General features: G+C 40.3%; 1 protein-coding gene across 1 annotated transcript in view; it reads right to left on the bottom strand.

Annotated features, from left to right (window-relative positions):
• The window catches only part of samd10b (sterile alpha motif domain containing 10b), a 54,250-nt gene that overhangs the window by 13,987 nt on the left and 22,455 nt on the right, over positions 1-17,808 (bottom strand). Inside the window, exons 2-3 of the mRNA XM_042409566.1 lie at positions 15,004-15,188; positions 1,906-2,074 (exon numbers count right to left, since the gene is read on the bottom strand). Coding sequence (XP_042265500.1) covers positions 1,906-2,074; positions 15,004-15,188 — 354 coding nt within the window. The remainder of the gene's footprint in view (positions 1-1,905; positions 2,075-15,003; positions 15,189-17,808) is intronic.

Here is a 17,808-nt window from a genome sequence, read left to right as displayed (position 1 = left end):
TTACTTAAGGAAAAGTAATAAAAAAATACCTGCATCCAAAACATTACCTGTAAAATACTCATTATGCCAAATAGCTCATTTCAGAGTGTTATATTACTGTATGACAGGGTTATTAATACTGATGCATGAAGCTATAAGCAGGATGTATAACATGTTGAGATACATTAAACTACAGCACCTACAATATTCTTCAAAGAAGTGTAATGAATAGCAGTGCATTATAGTTTATCATGTATTTAGCATGCAAAGGCCTAATCTTATAAGTAATTAATAACTATTATCGTCATATTTCATACGCACCCTGACAGTATATTTCCTGTCAATCACAAGCACCTGATTGAATTAAAATGCTGTGCAGACTTCTGATTTTCTCACTGATTATCTAGTCAAGTCAAGTCAAGCATTTGGTGACAGCGGCAAGGAAAAACTCCTCTTTAACAGGAAGAAACCTCAATCAGAACTGAGCTCTAAGTGGGCGGCCATCTGCCTAAAAATTGTAATGGCTTAAAAAGTGATTTTGTTAACCTTTCTTTCTTAACCTGGTCTACTGATAATAATGATATTAGGGGAAAATGTAGGACAGAGAAATAAAAAACAGAGCTGATAAAATGAATAAATAATTACAAAAGATGATAGTATGAATCTTGATGCATAAATTAAATATAAATGCAAGAGACACTGAAGAACACTGGAGAACACTACACTGATCTCCTCAGGCAGCTTGCTCCGCTGTAATGGTGCCCTTACTGAGAGACTGAGAGAGAGACGCAGTTACTTTTGGGTCACTGAACTAAGATGATACAGACAGAGAATCCATTTCTCGACTGTTGGTCAGATCCAACATCCTTCTGTGTGTGAATCAGGCAGAGAATTCGTATGCAGAACATTTATGGATGTGATTCTTTGATATCGGCCATATGCGTCAACAACAAAAAGACATATTCACCCAACATTTGCACAAGAAAACACTGGCGCTCATAAACCAGACAAAATTAAATCCAGCTGGATATCAGCAAGTGAATACATAAGGATAATTGGATCTAAGCCTCTCTGTCTCCCTCTCTTTGTTTGAGAATACATAAATAAAAATCATCAGTTCAGAGCTTGTGTAATTATGCGGCGGTGGCGGCATTGTAAACCCAAAGCCAATGTGTATGTATGTGCCTGTGTGTGTATGCAAATGTAATTGAGTGGTGGCTGACCCTACTCAGCACAGAACAGCAATCTGTTCTCTGCAAAAGAGAAACTGCTCAACAGTCTGGTCTGTAAAGGCTGAGGATATGTGAGAATACATGTGTGTTTGCATTTGTACACATTTGTACGCACCTGCTCATGTGTGTCTATTGGTTTGGTTTGTGTGTATATGCAATCACATGAGTTTGTGTGGGCAAGCTATCAAATAAATGCACATGTATCTCTGTGTGTGGCAGAGGGTGTTGTTTGAACTTGAAACACGATAACCCACCATTTTTCCCGCAGCTTTTCTTTTCTTCACTGAAAATAGGCTGCGCTCCTTTCGTTACCTCACATGAATGCCTTTTAAATCTCCTTTGGAGAGATTTGGGTGTAAACCTGTTTCCACTTGAAAAAGCTAAGCTGTGGAACCACAAACCTAAAAATAAAACTTGCGTGAGATTTGGTAAGCCTTTTATGGCATTGGTTCGCAATAACTTAGACCACAGAAGCATCACTGCTGTGCTTATTAATGGGAGCAGAGGTCAGTGAACAAGGTCTGAAGATATCACCATCAAGAAACACCCTCTTCAAGACTTATTTGTCAGTTTTTCATCATTTCTGCACTATTTATAGTGGCAAAGATGAAAATTTGCTCTAATTACAACAAAGAAAGCCCAATCAGACACTTTTGTGTACATGCATCTTCATGTGTTGTGCACTGTACAGTACCTGTGATTGCATGATGGGAGAAGGCCTCTACATAGGTCAGGTAGTTGTGAGGACAGTGTTTTTTAAGCCACTTGCAGACGTCCTGCTGAGTCCACAGCACCACAGGTTTGGACAGACTGGACAGCGTCGGGCTGGTGTGGTACACAGTGAAGGCTTCACCCGGTCGCAACTGAAACACACAAGAAGCAGAGAAGTTTATATTAACTGATATAGCATGTGCACTGTATGTGCAGATAAAGAATTAGGAAGACAAAGCCATTGAGTGTATTTAAGGGTCCAAGCAGCGGCGTTCACTGCTGGAGCCCTGTTGTTCTTCCTCTTCATTTTTCTCTGCTAAAAGTGTTGGAGCAGCAAAGTCACCAAAATTGGCAGGTTGGTTGCAAATTCCACCCACTACTCAGGCACTTAATATGATACTCATTGACCTCAAGGTGGCGCTGTAACAATCAAGTTTACATTTTCGCAATTATCTGGAAAATGGCTTGGCCTGGAGTCAAAATTATTTCATCATTTAAACCTCTCAATTCTTCTGCGTCTTTGCTCTGATGGTTTTCTGCTCTAAAAATGACAAATTTTGCAACTTTTTCTCAATTTTCTCAAAAACATTTTCAAGAACTCGTAAGAAACCGTAGGGCAATCATCCCAAAACTTAGTCAGGATCACCTACAGACTTTGTTGATCAACTACCAAATTTCTTTTTCTTCTTTGGATACTAAATATCACATGTCTCAAATGGTGTTCTCAGTGATATAAGTGTCTTACTGTAATTTATACTGTGAACACAACATTTTCTATTTCACCCAATTTCAGAACGCAGAATTGTAATCCCAACAATTCAATTTTTGTGAATTTTTAAAGTTTTGTGATGTCCCTCTCACTGCCTTCTAAGTGTGAGGTTGGTTTGGTTCCTGGCTCAGGAGCCCATGGGCTTGGTTGGAGAGGGCGTCAGGAAACTATCTGCACCTGGGCAGCTGTGGCTTCTTTGTTAACCTCTTTCTCTTGTCATCCTCCCAGGCCTGCACCAGCCAGATGGGTTAGGTTTTGTGTTTTGTTTGCACGCATCACACACACTTCATTCATCAAAGTTATTCACTCTCATTCACTTCAATGCAGTACTTTGTTGTACGCAGAAGTAAGTTAATGTTTTGTGTCAATTGCTGTCAGTGACACCTGTGCTCTCCTGATGGTCCAGTGGTTTAAACACATGCCTTGTTACTGGTTTGAATCCAGCCTAGCATCATGTAATCTTCATGAAAATATCACAAAACATTTCTTTGTTGATAACAATCATGTGATTAGTGTTTCAGCTATTTATCTGTAAATCTGTAATTTTGGTGAATATTTGAACTTCAGCTGCATTAAATCCCATAGACTTCCGTTGTATTCAACTTTGAGGTTGTGAAAACAAAAGATGGCCTGTTAACCAGCAGAGTTGATAGTCCAGGGGTTAATCTTGTGACCATGACACAAAGATACAGGGTATGAAGCCCCAGTTGGACAGGTCCAACTTGCCAGCAATGTGTGTAATATGTTTTCAAGTGCTTATTAAGTCAAATGTTGCCTATCCTATCTTTGCTAAAAGTGTTTGTGCAGCAAAAACCGTAAGATCTGGAATCACCAAAAATTGGCAGGTGGGTTGCAAATTCCAGCCACTACTCAGGCACATATAAAGACACTCATTGACCTTAATGTAACACTGTAATAATCAGGTTTATGTTTTCGCAATTATCTTGAAAACAGCTTAGCCTAGAGTCAAAATTATTTCATCATTTTAATCTCTCAAGTCATCTGTATCTGGTCTTCTACTCCAAAAATGTCAAATTTTGTAATTTGTTGCAATCTGTTTGGGCCCTGATTATTGCTGCTTGCAGCTATATTTGCTTTTTAATTTTCTGAGGTGCAATACGACACAAGTTGGAACATTGCTTTTTTATTGCTTTTTAAAAAGATAATCACCTTGTAATCGCTCTGGCTTACTTAATTATGCAACATGCTGGATTCTCTCAGTAATGTGAAATTAGCTGGGATGATGCATTCTAACACCACAGTTTGCAACAAAATCCCTTCTGGTAGTCTGGTATATCATAAATCGAAATTGTGCAGAGTTCACATAAAGTCCTTTAATGGAAAGCAGCTTATTAAGGGTCTATACAGTATTGTGTAGCCTGCAGTATTGTATCTCTCACTTATCAGATTCTGTACGTTAAGCCAAAAATGTACATGTTTCCTTTAACCACTTAAGAGAAGGTTAGCCTGCTCTTATGCGCATATGAAATTATTAGCGAAAACAATGAAATGCATTTAAATTAGCTTGAATGTTACCCAAATTAACTGGGAACACAAGGTTTAAAAGCTTGCAGGCACTGAAGGGCAAACAGATGTTTTTCACCTTTCAACCCTAATTTAGAGAGAAGGATGCAAAGCCGCTATTTCCCCTGCATCACCATATTTTATATTTTCTCTCACATTATTCTAATTATGTACAGAGTGGCACTTTGCCCCTTTGTCAACAACATATCTTGATACAGTAATTACATTCCATATATTGTTTCTATCAGCATGGGCAACGACAGTGTGGTTGGTGGCTGGTATGGTTTGTTTCCGGGGGTAATTTTTCTGACAGCAGCACCTTCATTATGCAGTCAGCCCAGCATTAGTGTGACTCTGTCATCTTTATGTTTCTGTTACTTGAAAAGACATCTCTTCTCCTCGCATACTAAATTTTGCTCTCTCTCTCTTTTCTTTAAACACCTTTCTATGACCCCCGAAAGTTGAGACAGCCGGCTTTTCTTTGTGTGTCACGGCCATATTATTATGGACATTAATAAAGTCACAACCAGTTCATATGGACAGAAAAGCACAACCATCTCCCTTGTCCCCTCAGCTCCCTTCCTCTTGTGTGACTTACTCTCATATCTAATCCATTCATTCATGCTCTGACTGAGCCAACTCTACAACAAAGGCTTTGGCTGATTTTCAACAGAAAAACACAGAACTGCTGCCAAACGTTCCACTCCATAACTGACTGCATTTAATGGGATTATGTATGCTGAAATGTCATACATACAAATGCAACTTGCATGCACTCTTATAGCTTAACATACAATGTTCTCCCTGCCGCCTATTAGTTAATGACACAAAGACCAACTCGCAGAACACCTTCACATTTCGATATACTGTATAAAAGACACAGGTTCATAACTATTTACATCTTTGCCAGCTGCTGTAATGAGATCTCCTCCTGTCAATTTAAGCACCAATCAGCCCTATCAAGTTCTGGCTGGTCCACTTGCTAAGTGTGTTCTGCTTTGTAGGCCTTAATTGAAAACAACTCCGTTTCTCCGCTCCAGTGTGTTTGCTCGTTTCCTAATTACACACATACTTCTACCCCGACTCAATGGGGCGCTGAAGCCATTTTAATAACCCAAATTTACTGCTCACCCCATCATTAATTGAGATTGAGTGGGGGAAGGTGTGGAAATGCTTGCTCTTCTGCATGATTAAGTGTGGACAAGAGAGGGTAAAAATGCTCCCTCATCTTTGGATGGACATTACTTCTGCCTGCAGTGAAGCTGCAAGCCTGCTGATTTAGCCCCTATCATCTTTACAATCCTCATATTGACATAGTCAAGTAAATATTGGAGTGAGTGGGGGCTGCAAGTGCCTGGACAATCATTAAGTATGGTAAATTTAACACAGCAAATAGATCTTTAAATCAAGTAAAAGGCAACAGAACCTGCTGTTTGCTCTCTGAGGGCCAACCAGAAAGGTCGTAATCTTCTCACCTGGAGGGATTCACAGAAAAAAATAGAGGGATTTTCTTTTACTTGTGAGGGGATGTGAGTTTATTTTGAGTGAGTTTACAGTATTTTGGGCTGCACAGTCCAAGTTAAACAGATGCCAGTTAACTGTAGGTCATCTCACTTTCAATTATTGTTTCTATGATATATTTCCTTAAAATATGGCTTCTTAATATATGATGATAGATAGGTCAAGGTAACAGGATAGAATAGCAGTGTGGGTGTTATGAGTGGTGATAAGAGTAAGGGTACGTTATTTTTTTGTTTTTCAGTGCTTATTAATAATACTTTAATTATTAATTATTACCACTTTAATAAGGGATACATAACATTTTTTTACATGGAACTGCAGAGGATTGTGTTACATAAAAAAGGATGATTGGCAAAATTATGTTAAAATGATGTGATTGTACTCAGTAATGGGCAGCACACACCAACAACACACACCAGCAACACACGTCTTGATGTGCATCATCCAAAGCTGACACTTCTCAACGTGGATGTGCCTCAACTGGCCAGAAAAGCAGTAGTTTTATCATAGCCCCTCCCTGGATCAACACATCTATTGTGTAGTACTGTGACTACTTCTTTCGTGTGTAGTGTGTGTGTATGTGCGTCAATTGACATGTGTGCTGCCTATGTGACTCTTCCTATGTGTGTTGCACTTACGAGTGAAGAGGAGAGCAAGAGCAGATTTCCCTGCTGGCTCGAAAACCCATAACGTTGATACATAAATCAACACTATCAAATAGTCCAGTTAAAGATTCAGATGGCAGGTTCATAATAATCCAGGGACCTATTTATGAGAAAATAAAGTTTAATAAATAGTGTATATATGCTTCCAAAAGGATGACCCAACAAACTGTAATAACTTATCTTTAATAGTGGCTTCACTACAGGGGCACTTCATCATCACAGAACAAATAAAATGTCCTTGAGACCCACTGAGGGATCATTTTACAGGTTTTCATAGTACCCACAACAAATCTTGTGAACAGATATAGATCTTTGTGTATGAATGCCAGTCGTATTGATTAATTATTGAATCTTTCGTGTCTCACATTTATTTAACGGTACAGTGTACGTCATGAAAAATTGAATAAACTACAAAGAAGATAAAGAAAAATGACAGACTGATAGACAGGGTAGAACGGTAGAACAAAGACAGACAAAGAAAGACAAAAAGAAAGAGAAGGCATCATGAGGGGGAGTGGGGTACTCTACGTGAGTAATGGCCTTCATCATCAAGAAGCAGACAGAAGGGAAATGGAATGATAGCTCCCCATCACCCCTCCTTCTTTCTTTTTCCTCTCTAACTCCTCTTGCGCCGTTTTTACGGCCATCCATCAGAGTGTATCTCCTCTGGCCAGTTCCCTGTCGTCCCTGTTCACCCTTTACTAGCTCTCCCACTCCTCCCAAGACCTACTTCTGTCCAGCGGGAGGAGCTCCCTCATTCATTACGTACAGGAGAAGAGGGGAGGAGATGGAGCTGAGGGGAAGTGGAGGCATATAGGCAAAGTGGAAGCTGTATATGGAGCGGAAGTCTAATGAGAGATGGAAGATAGAGAGGAGGATTAGAAAGTGGGGGAAGGTGCATGCATTAATATGTTGCAATCAGCACCAAAAAGGCTGGGACAGTGAGCCAAAGTCAGCTGCGTTTAACTGTTCAATCCTTACAAACTGGATGTAAAATCAAACAATGAAAAGAAGCAAACACTGAATTTGAAAAAACAAATGAGAAAGCAGGAACACAGACAATTACCTTTAAATGAAAAGGGTGACATTTAGAAAAATATTCACTTTCTTGCAGAGATCAAGAAACATGAGAAGACCAATATCACTTTTATATCTGTAGCCTACGTTAAAAATGAAGCTACAGGCAGCAGCCTGTTAGCTTTGCTCAGCTTAGCGTGAAGATTGAAGGCTGGAAACAAGAGGAAACAGCTAGCCTGGCTCCGTCCAAAGGTAACAAAATTTGCACCTGCATCTCTAAAGCTCTTGTTCTTGTTAATTAAGACCTCATTACAACTTCTCATTGCACCTGGCCAAGAAATAGTCTGGCACATTACCTTACAACCTTATAAACCCATTAACTGTCGTTTTTACACTTAACTTTTTTGTGAGTGAGTGTTAATTTGTATAGCTTTAAAGGTGCTAGTAGGAGGATTTTGTTAGCCAACTTCTGACAGGCTAACTGTCTCCCCCTTTTTCCCTCTTTATGGTAGGCTAACCTAACTAGCTGCATAGAGATATGACAGTAGAATCAATTTTCTCATCTACCTCTTAGCAAGCGAGCAAATACTGTATATTTCCCAACATTTAAAAATATCCTGGGAGGTACAAGGTGAATGAAAAGTCAAATACAGGCTGCAAGTGTAGATCACACAACAATGCAAGTGTTAATTAATATTAATGGCAATCCACACAAATACCCTTGATGAATTGCGGTGGCTAAAAATTTTAGGTGTCACTATGTATTCAACAAAGACATGCTCTGTCTGAATTATTCTCCGTCTTCCTGTTTCCTTACATAGCTCTCCCTTCCTACTCCACATACTGTGACTTTTCTCTGCACTTCTCTATTGATCATTCTGTTTGTATCCTCGAACAGCTTATTTGTCCTTCCCTGCTTACTTTGTTCTATCATGTCCCTCACCCCCCCCCCCCCCCCCCCACCCCCCCTACACACACGCTCCTCATAAATTTTATCCTCTGCCTGCCTGCCACCCTCCCTCCCTCCCTGTCCTCCCTTTCTCTTGTTTCCTCCTTTCTTCTGCCTTGACTTCTGAGTACTGAACTGCTTTCTGTCCATTTTAGTGCCTGTGTTACTGTGTGTGTGTGTGTGTGTGCATGTGTGTGCATGCCCCGTCTCTCACTGTAGCTGAATCAGGGATTAGCCCAAAGTCAGGGGAGCGTGAGGAATCCTTAAAATTCACTCTTTGTGACCACCTCTTTTCCGATGCCTCCCTCTGTCTTTGCCCATCCAGACCCTGCCTCAGATTGATCAATGTCGCTACGCCAATTAGCAGTCAAAATCTGAATGTGTGTGTGTGTGTGTGTGTTTGCCTGTGTATTTGACTGAGTGAATCAATGCTTTATTGTATGCTCATCATGTACTGTAGCTCACACCTGCCTTTCCCTCTCTGCTCTGCATCTTCTCTTGCTGTCACTTCATCTCTCCACAGGATACTAAACACTCCTCCTCTATTTTCCCTGTATGCTCTCCTGTCTGACCTAACAACTATCTCTTTCTATCTCCTCACTTACTGTACCAATCTATCTCTTTCTCTGCTGTCATTATAAAATCAGATCGTCAATCTGTCTCTCCAATCCCAAAGACCCTGACAGATCTTGACACATGATCTGTCATATCTCCCTCATACCTCTCTCTCCAACTTCTCATTTCATCTTACCCTTCATTCCTCTCCTCCCAGTCGCTCCAAATCCTCCCCTTTGTCCCTGGCAGTTTCTATTGCATCATTTAGCGCCCTTGTGTCTCTCGCTGCTCAGTCTAGCCTGGCACATACTGTATGTGTGTTTGAGTGCGTTTATGATTCTCAAAATGTTTATATGTGAGAATTTGGGACTGTCTACTCGACTGTTCCTGTGCAAGTGAGTATATGTGTGTGTGTGTGTGTGTGTGTGTGTGAGTGAACTGTCAACATCCATTAGCTTCGTACAACTCTGCCTTTGGTTGTCCTCAGGACTTGGAGTGTGTAAATGTCTGGTGAGCGGGCTCTCAGTGGGAGGACAAAGGGCCAGATGGGATTTTCACAAAGCTCTCTATTTAGTATGAGTCAAACATGTGTCTCGGACAAAGCAACACATCACTGAGTGGCAGGACAAGGACAATGCAGGCTAAAACATTTCTGCCCCAGTGCCCTGCAGCTCTCATATTTTTCTCTTTCCACTGTGTCTTTTAAATCTCCAGCGTCCACTGCATCATCACTACACCAGCCACCAGCAGCAACCAAGATAATGCCTCCAGCATTGTCTGATCTGGTGCCCCTATTGGCAGGATAACAACAAAATGGGTTGTTTGTCAGTGCATTACAAAATGACCCAAAAAGGATTCATATAAACGTTTTCTGATGTGCCATCTCTATGAAGTTTGGTTAAGTTTAAGGAAATAAAACTTCTTGGTTAAGGTTAGATTGTGGTCATGGTTACAAGAAACAAACTGTTGCAAGGAGTCATGATGCCAACCTCCTCCGGTGGCAAAGTTAGACACTTTGTATGCCTAACCATCCAGCTGACTTCCTCCCTGAGTTTTCTTTTGCATAAAAATATCATGCTACTTCCACCTTTGCTTCTGAGAGAGGACAATCATTATTTGCATGACAAGAGGTTGCTTATCAGGAAAACATAAGCTGATTTGAACTTTTGAACAATCAGTGTGGTAGTTTTTCTGGTGAAATACTATAGCATCAACTGCCCACACTGAATGGCACTGAGAAGAACTGGCCAAACTCGAAATCAGCAAAACTTATATAAAAACATAGTATAAAAAGTAAATCACTTAGGTTATAGTGTTCAAATTAAAGGGCCAAACATACAGCATTGTAACAAGACTAAGAATCTACAGCTGACGGCTTTGTGAGGCTGTATTTAGGCACACATGCTAACAACGATGTTCAGGAGGTATGTTTACTATGTTCACTATCTTACTTTAGCATGTTATTATGCTCACATTTTCTAATTAGCACTACACAGGAAGTACAACTCATTGGAATTTCATTTGTTTTGCTGGTACTTGATCATAAAACAAAGTATTGGACAATTAATTGACCTAAGTGATTATAATTCATCCTGAGTGGGGCATCAATGTGTATACCAAATATCATGGCGATCTAGTTAACAGTTGTTAAGACATTTCACTAAAAGCCCAAAATGTCAATCTCTGGGGAATATAAATGTCTGTACAATGTGCTAATCCATTAAATAGTCTGGACCAAAGTGGTGTACCAACTGACAGACAGACCAACATTGCAATCATGAATGCAGCCTGCAATATACCATGCATATGTTGACATCTAATGTGTAAAAGCAGATTACAGCTCAGTATTTGGGTACACAATGACAATATAAACTATACTCATAGGATACTACACATTGTATGCATGATGGTGAATATGACGGAGCAGTGGCACAGAGCAACATACTGACACTGGGATGTTGATGTCACCACAGTAGTGCCCGTTTAGTGGAGTTTGACACTATTTTAATGGCGTTGTTCGACTAGCATTACCAAAGCAGACAAGCAGTACAATCACAACAACAGTAACTAATGCTGGATTCCATGTACTAATCTAATTGGTGGCCAAATAATGAGCTCGACTGGAGACAACCACCCTAACAATCTAAGGTGTATTTCCTGGCATAGAGTGGTCAAGGTTTGAAGGTTTTGTGTAGTATACTTGTGTGGTTTCTCTCCGTTGGTCGACTGCTTTGTGTTGGTGTCAGCTGAGAAGGTCAGCCACTGTGTTCTGTAATGAGGAAGGAAAAATAATCACATACTGGTCTATCTCATTCGCCCGCCCAACATGGCAAATTGGTGAATAAGGGCCTTACTTTCTGCAACAAGCTTGGTCCTGATATAGTAAAAAGAGGGCACAGTGGCTGCTGTTACTGCCTAAATTGTGTCTCTGTTATTCCACCTATTCCCCAGTCTCATCTAAAGGTTCACCCACAAGCTGTGTGTCAGACAGCAAAATGAGCCATCCACAAACCCCTCCCTTTGCCCCATCTGGCTATCCAAACAACAGCCAATGCAAGGATGGCACAGAAGGTGTGCAAAATACACAATGACTCATTATTTGGAAAAATCCTATTAGTAGATAGGTCTGCTTACAGGTTCACCTGCAGCAATGTAACACAAATGAGTATATAACTCTGTTTTAACAAATCATTTAAGCTGCCACATTATTTTACCTGTATAAATGAATTTGTTTTAAGTACACCTTCTGGTGCAGCAATAAGTCTTATTCTGTCTTGTTTCAAGACACTCACTTTCATTTCCAGAAATGTACTGAAAATGGACCACTACACAGGGAACAAATGGTATTATTTCATCTTGTTGGTATTTTCTCTCCTTTTTCATGTAAAACCAATGTTATATGCTAAATATTGCATTGTGAATGAGAAAACATATACAGTGTACTTGGAATAGATACATTTGCATCCATTTATGTGTACCTACTTGGTCAGTAGGGCTGCAACTGACAACTATTCTCATTATGGATTAATCTGCTGATTATTTTCTCAATTAATAGATTAGTTGTTTGGTCTATAAGGTGACAAAAAATAGCAAAAAATGGCCATCACATTTTCCTAGAATCCAAGATGACATCCTTAAATGTCTGGTTTTGTCCAATCGACAGTAAAATCTCAAAATATTCAATTTATAATGATATAAAAATAGAGATAAGCAGCAAATCATCAAAATGATGATGCTGAAACCAGGACATGTTTGACATTTTTGCTTGAATAGTCGCTGATTAATTTTCTGTCGATCGACTAATGGACTAATTGTTTCAAATTTGCAAATAAATGCTTTGATGCTGGGAGCATCTTTGGTGAGCCAGGTTTGTGCATGCATGAACACCAGTCTAAGATTTCTCTTCTCCCTTGCTGCTGTCGCTATTTCGTGTCTCCCCTGACTGTCTGGTCTGCATCAACATATTTGTGTGTGTGTGCCCCTCGCAGGATGGGAGTTTCTGAAGTGTATAATGTGTTATATTAGCTTTGTTAAACAGATAAGAAAGATTCCCCAGGTCCCACCTTATATACAGAAGCTGTGCTGTGTTTCACTTTACTGGCTCCCTCATTAGAGCTGATGTGTGCACAACCAGTGTAATGGAGAATAATCTAATCATTACTCCTGAGAGAACTGGACGCAAAAACACCAATCCACACAGCTCTCACACACAAACACACACACACACACACAGGCACGTGCACGCCCATATACACAGGTGCTTGAAATTACAGATGCACAAATGGGCACTGAAGAAACGTGTGAATGCACAGACACACACAAACACATCAGAGAGAGCTGGACTGCTCTCTCATTTGTTGAATAATGCATAAAGAGGCTTGTTGCCACAAGGAAATGATAAGCCTTACTTCTCATGGTATAGAGGAGGTTTAATTATCCAGTCTGTGTAATCACATGGAAACAGCTTCCCACTCGTCTTTTATTAAGCCTTTTATAGCTATTATAGCTGAGGGGCCACTCTTATGAATTATTGAACACTCCTGCAGTGCATATGTACATCTTAAAGCCTCATAGTTGCAAACTTTCTTAAAGGCAGCGTGGAGACTAAACAAATGACCTCCACTGGGCTATCCGCTCTCTTTCATGTGAGAAGCAGGAGCCAGAAAAGGAGGCTGTTGTGTCATGTGCTATTTTAGGTCAAACACAGGCGGAATGCCTTAAAATAGACTTTTTTTTCCTCTATGTTTTGCCTCTCTCTGGTGCTGCACAGATGGGTTTCCATTTTGCACAAGAGCAATGTGTGAAAGTAAATGATGCTCTGGCTCCTATGCTTACATTATACGGCTGAGACATTGGGCCACCCGGCAGACTGCCTGCATTCCTCACCGAGAGCAATCAGCACTGAAATGACTTTCATATCCTCTGTGTGTATACCAGTCAGTTCTGTTAAAGCTGATGCTGAGCTTTGGGGAGAAACACATCTCAGAACTAAATGAGAATTTTAGACATATAAGATATAGGGCATAATAGTATTTGATGTATATTTCTGTCTTAGAAAGCACACTTTCTATGCAGTATGCGCTCCCTTGTACGAACAAGCACCGTTACATCACAAGCAGTGAGGTAACAGCTCTTGTACCTCTCCCCTGTTACATAACCAATTTCTCTCTGGTGGCATCTACCAAAAGCTCAGGTGAGACCAGACACCGTTATGTACAAGATAAATCAATTAGACTTCCTGCTACCGCTGAGATTTGACAGTTAGAGAAGTAGCACTGGCGCTGTTGGACTAATGCGCTCTCTTGTCTTTCTGATGAGAACAGTTTATCTGCCCCAGTGTACATACGGCTTTTCCCCCTGTGTCAGGACAGCTTCATGTACCACTCTCTCTCTGTCATACAGCTAGAGAGGTTGCTTAGAATATAACGTTTATGAGCTACCAGTGAATTCACGCAGGACGATATTAAATTACAAAGCTCCCCTCAAGGGAAATAATGTTTTCTTAACTAAGCTACCTAGACAAAAAGTGTTCAAACTACTTCATTAAAATATTTGACTGTGATGTAATTTCATACAAAATAAGAGAAGTGAACCATAATATTAATTATAAATTCTGTTATAACATAAAACAATTTTGAATGAGTTATGTTGTAGTTGAAATAACAAGCCAGGTGATCACTATGCCCACATAGCTGCTTGGCATAAATCTTTGTTTTATCGTTACCTGTAATGACTAATTTGGATGGCTGAAGACTCATATTAGCCTCAGATAAACTTTGGAATACATATTTGCACAGAACGAGGACTTTGGACTATGTCTCACATCACTTACAATAAAATCGTGCTTTTACTGTAAGTGGGAATAGGAAGGGATCTCTTAATGGCCAGTATGAACATGAGGAATGATTACAGTAATCAAAACCTCTTTCAGTGTTCATATGGGAACCTGACAGTTATGTAAAGACACATTTGTGAGGCTATCCTTTAATGATTCATCTAGCACCCTTTGCCTTGAGCTGCATAATCTCTAGACACATGGGAAATGTTTGATTGCTTTGAATGGTTCTAAAAAGTTGATTTGTTGATAAGAAAAAAATATATGAAGGCAAAAGTTCAAAATAAAGGCAAATTATGCCTTAAACTATAACAAAAACAGTTATAAAAAAGTAAACACTATCCCAATGTGGAACTGGCTGCATTCACCCCAACCTATAGTGTAAAATGTGATTATTCTTAAAATCCCTTTTTTTAGACTTTGGCAAAAATAAGCCATATTTTCTTTTCCTATGCTGCTATGATTGCCCAGTGGCTGGAATTTATTCCTTTTCAAGAACCCAAAATCAGTGACAGATTATGCACAAAGCATTTCACAGCAGATTGCTTCACCAGTGAAACCAAGGATGGCCCAGAAGAGGATGCCTCAGAAGCTTTCTGTTTGTTATGGTCCAAACTGTTCAGTACTGAGCAGAACCCTCCTTGGCTGAAACAAGTTATTTCAGGGCTAAATTTTGTGGGCAAAAATGCATTTTGAAAGTTATTTACATGCAGTGAAAACATTCCTCCACACGGCCGTCTTTATACCTGGATGCCCTCTGTGCCGGGCTGCTGCAGCAGTTTGACTGTGCGTGTGTGTGCTGTCTTCTGGCCGCGGCCGTCGTGCCAGGTCAGGTTGCTGCCTCCGGCGCGACGTGGCAGCTGGTAGCTCAGTTCCTCAGCAGACACCGTGTGCTCCAGGGAGGCACGGCAAAAACTGAAGCTGGACGCCGCTGAGAGGACAGAAAACAAGAGCAGGAGGAGAGAAAAACAGAATGAGATAAGCAGAGGGAGAACACAGATAAGTGCTCACTTTGTTTTGTCTTTGTTTAAGGGGTTTGCATACACATTGTCTATGAACCGAGCAACAGGAACACCAAAAAAAACAACTACAAAATAAATGATTGATAATCCTCTAAGAGCTTAACAGGCTGCATTCACTCCAGATTACACGCTCTGAGTACTGACTCTCATACAGCTACAAACAGATGGCTGTTTGGTGATGGTGGTGGGCAGCAGAGCTACTCCAATGTGATCTCCAATTATGCTGAGTGCATATTCACAGAGGCAGTGCATAATATTTTGGAATTGTGTCTCTCTTGCTAGATTAGTCCTTGATTATTTAAATCCTACATCATGAATATTTGATGTTTTTTTTTCTTCACTATCTCTGTCTATCCTTCCCTCCTTTCCTCTCAGGACTGAGTGTTAGCTGCGAGACAATGCCAGTGAAGCAGACAAGTTGTCAATACAGGGTCAGAGTGCAGTTCTGGAGCCACGGGGCGTCATCTGCAGTTTACATCGAGTTGAACAAGCTACTGTACTGCGGTTGCTCATCTGTGGCAGTGGATTTGTTTTCACAGGGACAAAAACAGTCATTGCTCCCTTTACCTAGGCACTAATCCATTAGTAATGTGAATGATAAAAGAGAATACGACTGCACATCAGCCAGACAACAGAAAGAAGACAGTGGGGGGAAAAGCTCAAGGGAGTGTGTGAGAGACACACCTGGTTATTGTTGGCTTTCGGGAGGTTTCCTGATTTTTTTTAAACATCATGCAAACAAGGAGAAGAGAAACCTGAAATTTGGTATGTCAAAGATACATGTAACCAGGTTTCTCACAGTTAAAGTAACACTATGGTGGAGGAGGAATAGTAGGAAAGATAATTGCACACTGTAGTACAGCATTATACACCACTAATACACTTTAAATATACCTGCATTGGTTCAAAACTATGGTGGAGGAGAAATAAGATGAATAAATGAAGGGTTAATGTAATGTATGTAGTGCATGTATGTATGTAAAGCTCAAATTTCCTACATTAACCTCCCTGAAGTCCCTGGTTTCGTGTGTGCGTGTACTGTAAACCTAGTCATTGAGACAGAGACAGAATTGCTGATGAAAGAGCTAAAAGTGGAACAAGGCATAATAAATGTTGCATTCATTACTTTTTAATATGAAAAAAGTCTCTTTACAACAGAACAATGTCAGAACATTCTGAGAGAAAAGCCTCATTTCATCTCCCACGAATAACTTCTTAATTTCTTTTCCTCCCTCCTCAGACTCCTTGGGGACCATATGTAAAAAAAAAAATAATAAAGGAGAGATTGGATTAATTTGAACAAAGTATGTTAAGTTATGTAAGGACTTTACAATGTGTTCATCCATTTATGTATTTATTCTATATCTTTCTTAAAGTGATTTTTGCCTTATCCTTCCATTTCCTCTTATGAAAAACGAGAGCTGAATAAGCAGATGTACGCTGTCAAAAAATGAATGAAAGCAAAAAACAAACAAAAAACCAAGTCAAACGAGAGGACTCAACAAGAACTTTTTCTCAACCCAGAAGTCTGTTCAAGTGTGTTCACACAGCCATGATAAAGGAATGAAAAAAGGGTTGGGATGAAAAAGAAAAAAGGCCTGTCAGGAATCACTGATGTGTAACCTTTTGTGCCTCTCTTCCTTCTTATATCGCTTTCTCTCTCTGCTCTTGTCTTGCACTTCACTCCTGCTTTCCTGCTTTCTATATGTTGCTACTTCTGTACCTTCTTATACAGCAGCATCTTCCTTGTTTCCCCTCAGTGCTTCTCTCTGTCTCTTTCTAGCTGGCAGGTTTTTGGGGTCGTTGGGACAAACCAAGCCTAGCCCTGATGTAATTACTGCCAGTCAGACTGAGGGGGAGGAGACAGGAGGAAGGAACTTGGGAAGCTAAGCGCCTTGCAGCCCTAAAGACCTGCCAATCCCACAGAAAGAGACAAGAGAGAAAGCGCAAAAGCAAGACAGACAAGGGAGAGAGAGCAAGAGAGAGTAAAAGCAGTGCTGTAAATTAACACTAGATCCATGCAAACTGACAGTAAACTGATCAAACTGTATCTAGATAAAAGAGCTCAGCGAGGAGGCGGGGAGACATGTTAATAGACCATGAAACAACTTCATTTCACGAGGTGCTAAAGACAGAGCTTTCCAATTATTACACAGACACCACCCTACGCTTTATAGACACCACTTTTAAAGATGAAGAAGTGCAGCATCATGACTTCCCAGTTCCACTGAAATTTCAATCTCTGCCATATCGCCAGACCTCGCCACCTCCAGAGGTCATAAAACGAAGACAAAGCACTCGTTCTGCAAGCTTTAATGGACTTGGTCGACTTAACCTCATGGCTCGGGATACAGCTGAGAATTTAAAATCAGCCAAAAGCCATTAAATATCCATACCTTCTAACGGATGTGTCTTTTCGAAATGACATTGCGACATATTCAAGAGTCACAAAGGTTTAAGAAGTGCAAATATATTTCAAATGAGCCTGAATGAGAGGATTTAACTGCGGATAGACGTGTTACAGCTCAG

The sequence above is a fragment of the Thunnus maccoyii genome, chromosome 4, assembly GCF_910596095.1.
Source record: "Thunnus maccoyii chromosome 4, fThuMac1.1, whole genome shotgun sequence".
Lineage (NCBI taxonomy): Eukaryota > Metazoa > Chordata > Actinopteri > Scombriformes > Scombridae > Thunnus > Thunnus maccoyii.
This window is presented reverse-complemented; position numbering and strand designations above follow the sequence as displayed.